We start from the raw sequence: 2500 nt of genomic DNA, 5'->3' as shown, positions 1-2500 counted from the left end.
AACGGGGAACTCCTACCCCGGAAGGGTATCCTAAATCGGAAGTGAGGTAATTAGATTCTCGTGTGTGTTTATGTGTAGATGTGGAGGAAGGATATGCTACATTCTTTTTCGTTCGTTCTACAACTTCCGTATGGCTGTGGGAGATTAATATTGTTTAACCGTTCGCAAAGATAGTGTCCATGATCATAACCGCAGGTGCGTTCGAATAGATTTCTATAGTATACAAAGATTATAATTTTCCTTCTGCATTTGGTGCGGAGTGTACAACCCCTAGCCTCACCCAAGGCTAGTTGCACTCCGACCGAAATTACAACGATGACATCTCCTCTTTCTTGGCAGAATAGAAGCCCACCCCAATGACACACATTCGCGGCGCACACGCCTCGCATCGTGACCAGAGTCTTTCTTGAAATGGCTCGCGAATAAGAGGCGAAAGGGGGCGTCGTCGAAATGCACCGTTCTCGCCTACTCCCCCCCTCTCGTCGCTCCAGGAAAAGCCAGATCCAGGAAGATGGTGGTGACAGGAATGGGGGGGGGGGGGGGGGGGGGCGGGAGGACTGTTGGAAGGTTGGAAGAACACAGTGTTGCTTGAAGATCGACAAATATCGGCTCACCTGACGTGATTGGTTAAGTGTTCTTTTCTTGCAAACTTTTTCTCGCAGTACGTGCAATGGTAAGGAGTTTCTCCCGTGTGCCATCTTCGGGGTTAGAATTCGATTTTTTTCCGTTTTCACATGATTTGCGCAGATCGAGCGTCGGTGGCGGATCGTTGACAGAGAGACAGATACACACATTTTCATGTGCCGATGTGTGCACGGGCGAAAGGAGGGGCGCGCCCCGCCGCACGAATAATCACATCGTATCCCACCAATAACACACCAAGAGCGCGGCCGATGCGCGACGTTTACAACGCAGATGTGTTAGCGATGTGAAGAAGGATCGTAGTAAGATGAAAGAACGAAACATAAGAGAAAAAAGGGAAAGAAAAACGAAATGTTATGAAATTGTCACCAGACAACGGGGGCTGCTAGGAGGATACAGCAGACATCACGCGATTGTCCAAACGATTAGGAGGGGTTGTAAAGGAGGTTTGCATAGCAAGCGGCATTATAATATGTGGTGGTGAAGAACAGTAACAGATAATGAGAAACTAAACGGGGGGGTGAAAAACGCTAATATTGATCGAACGATCCTACATGAACAAATCTAAGGAAAGAAAAAAAAGCATTTATGATATTTATCTCGCACAACGACGACACCGCTCTACCACCGGGTGATAGTAGTTGAGAAGTAGAATGTAAAGAAAGTAATGAAGTCAGTAATGTGATGTGCACCTGGTGCACGCGACCGCTGTGTGCGTTTGACACAAAACAAATCACACCCACGCGCATCACCCTACTGTTCCGTCGAGCTTCTCCATGGGGGAATTTGGGGGGCGGCCGTGGGGGACGATTCCGAAATTTTCACTAGCAAGAGGGCAAAGGATGGTAGACGAAGGAAAACTCTTAACCACCGTCATCAGAGAGCCTGAGAGGAACGCGATGCTGTCTGCTCGGAAGTTGGGGGTGTGCTCTGTGTGTTGTGCTTTTCAAACTCTCATTTTCTCTCGTCCGTCATATTTTGGGGCCATCATTTTTCAATTTAGAATTTTGTATTTTGGGTGTTTTTTTTTTTTGGATAACGGTTTGGGATTGTGCATCGATTCTGTACCCTTCCCTCTCTCATCGTTTTGCGAACTCTATCTGCCAAGCAAAAGAATAGCGGGAAGGGAATATCCCCGTCATCCCGAGTGTAAAACATCGTACGCATGAGAGATGGAATGGAAAATCGATCGCTTTTCTGTGCATGGTGTGTTGAGGAGGGAGGAGGGGCGGTGAAGGTTTGCCGAAATAGTATCAATTGTCCGAATTACGCTACTGCAATGATGTCGCCCTTTTGTGCCACAGGAGAAAACGTGCAACATCCACACACTCCGTATCGCTAGGTCAGAAATAAAAACAATTCACCTTCTCTGACCTCGACCTCTTCTGCCCCCGTGAGCGCGCGCCTGTTGTTTCTGATCGAATTTTCCGCCAAAAAAAAAACAAGTTGGAAAAACCAAAATTTTGAATTCCGACAGTAAAACAAACAGGCAGACAGACTCGTAGGGGGCACGGGGTTCATGAGCTTTCCACCGATCAACCACCTTCGTTGCGGTGCGCGTAAGGATAATTTTGAGCAGCATATAATCACCGAACCCATACGACAAAGGGCGGTAGTGAGTGATCAAGGCCTAGTCGACAAGAGACTGCGCGGTGGCTCAACGTTTTTGGGCGCGTGTTTGCGATTGTGTTGTTTCAAACACATGCTTTTAAGACACAGCCAAAGGCGTAGGAGATGATATGCTAAGGTACTGAAAACACTGCCAGCCCATTCCTCACTCTCTTCTGCGCCGACACTCCTCTTTCTGCAGCAATTAAGGAGGCAAAACAAATGAATAAATTCCGCAGTTTTATGCTAG

General features: G+C 47.5%; 1 protein-coding gene across 45 annotated transcripts in view; it reads right to left on the bottom strand.

Moving 5' to 3' along the window:
* Positions 1-2500, bottom strand: part of LOC126569102 (zinc finger protein 271) — a 49463-nt gene that overhangs the window by 19407 nt on the left and 27556 nt on the right. For 40 of the 45 annotated variants that reach the window (XM_050225939.1, XM_050225932.1, XM_050225941.1 and 37 more), the window contains one exon: positions 615-698. The exons of the other annotated variants lie outside the window; for them this stretch is intronic. In XM_050225939.1, the coding sequence (XP_050081896.1) occupies positions 615-698 (84 nt within the window). The remainder of the gene's footprint in view (positions 1-614; positions 699-2500) is intronic. 45 annotated transcript variants of the gene reach the window in all.

The sequence above is a fragment of the Anopheles aquasalis genome, chromosome 2, assembly GCF_943734665.1.
Source record: "Anopheles aquasalis chromosome 2, idAnoAquaMG_Q_19, whole genome shotgun sequence".
Lineage (NCBI taxonomy): Eukaryota > Metazoa > Arthropoda > Insecta > Diptera > Culicidae > Anopheles > Anopheles aquasalis.
The sequence above is the reverse complement of the archived record's forward strand: the minus strand, read 5'-3'. Positions and strand labels throughout refer to the sequence as shown.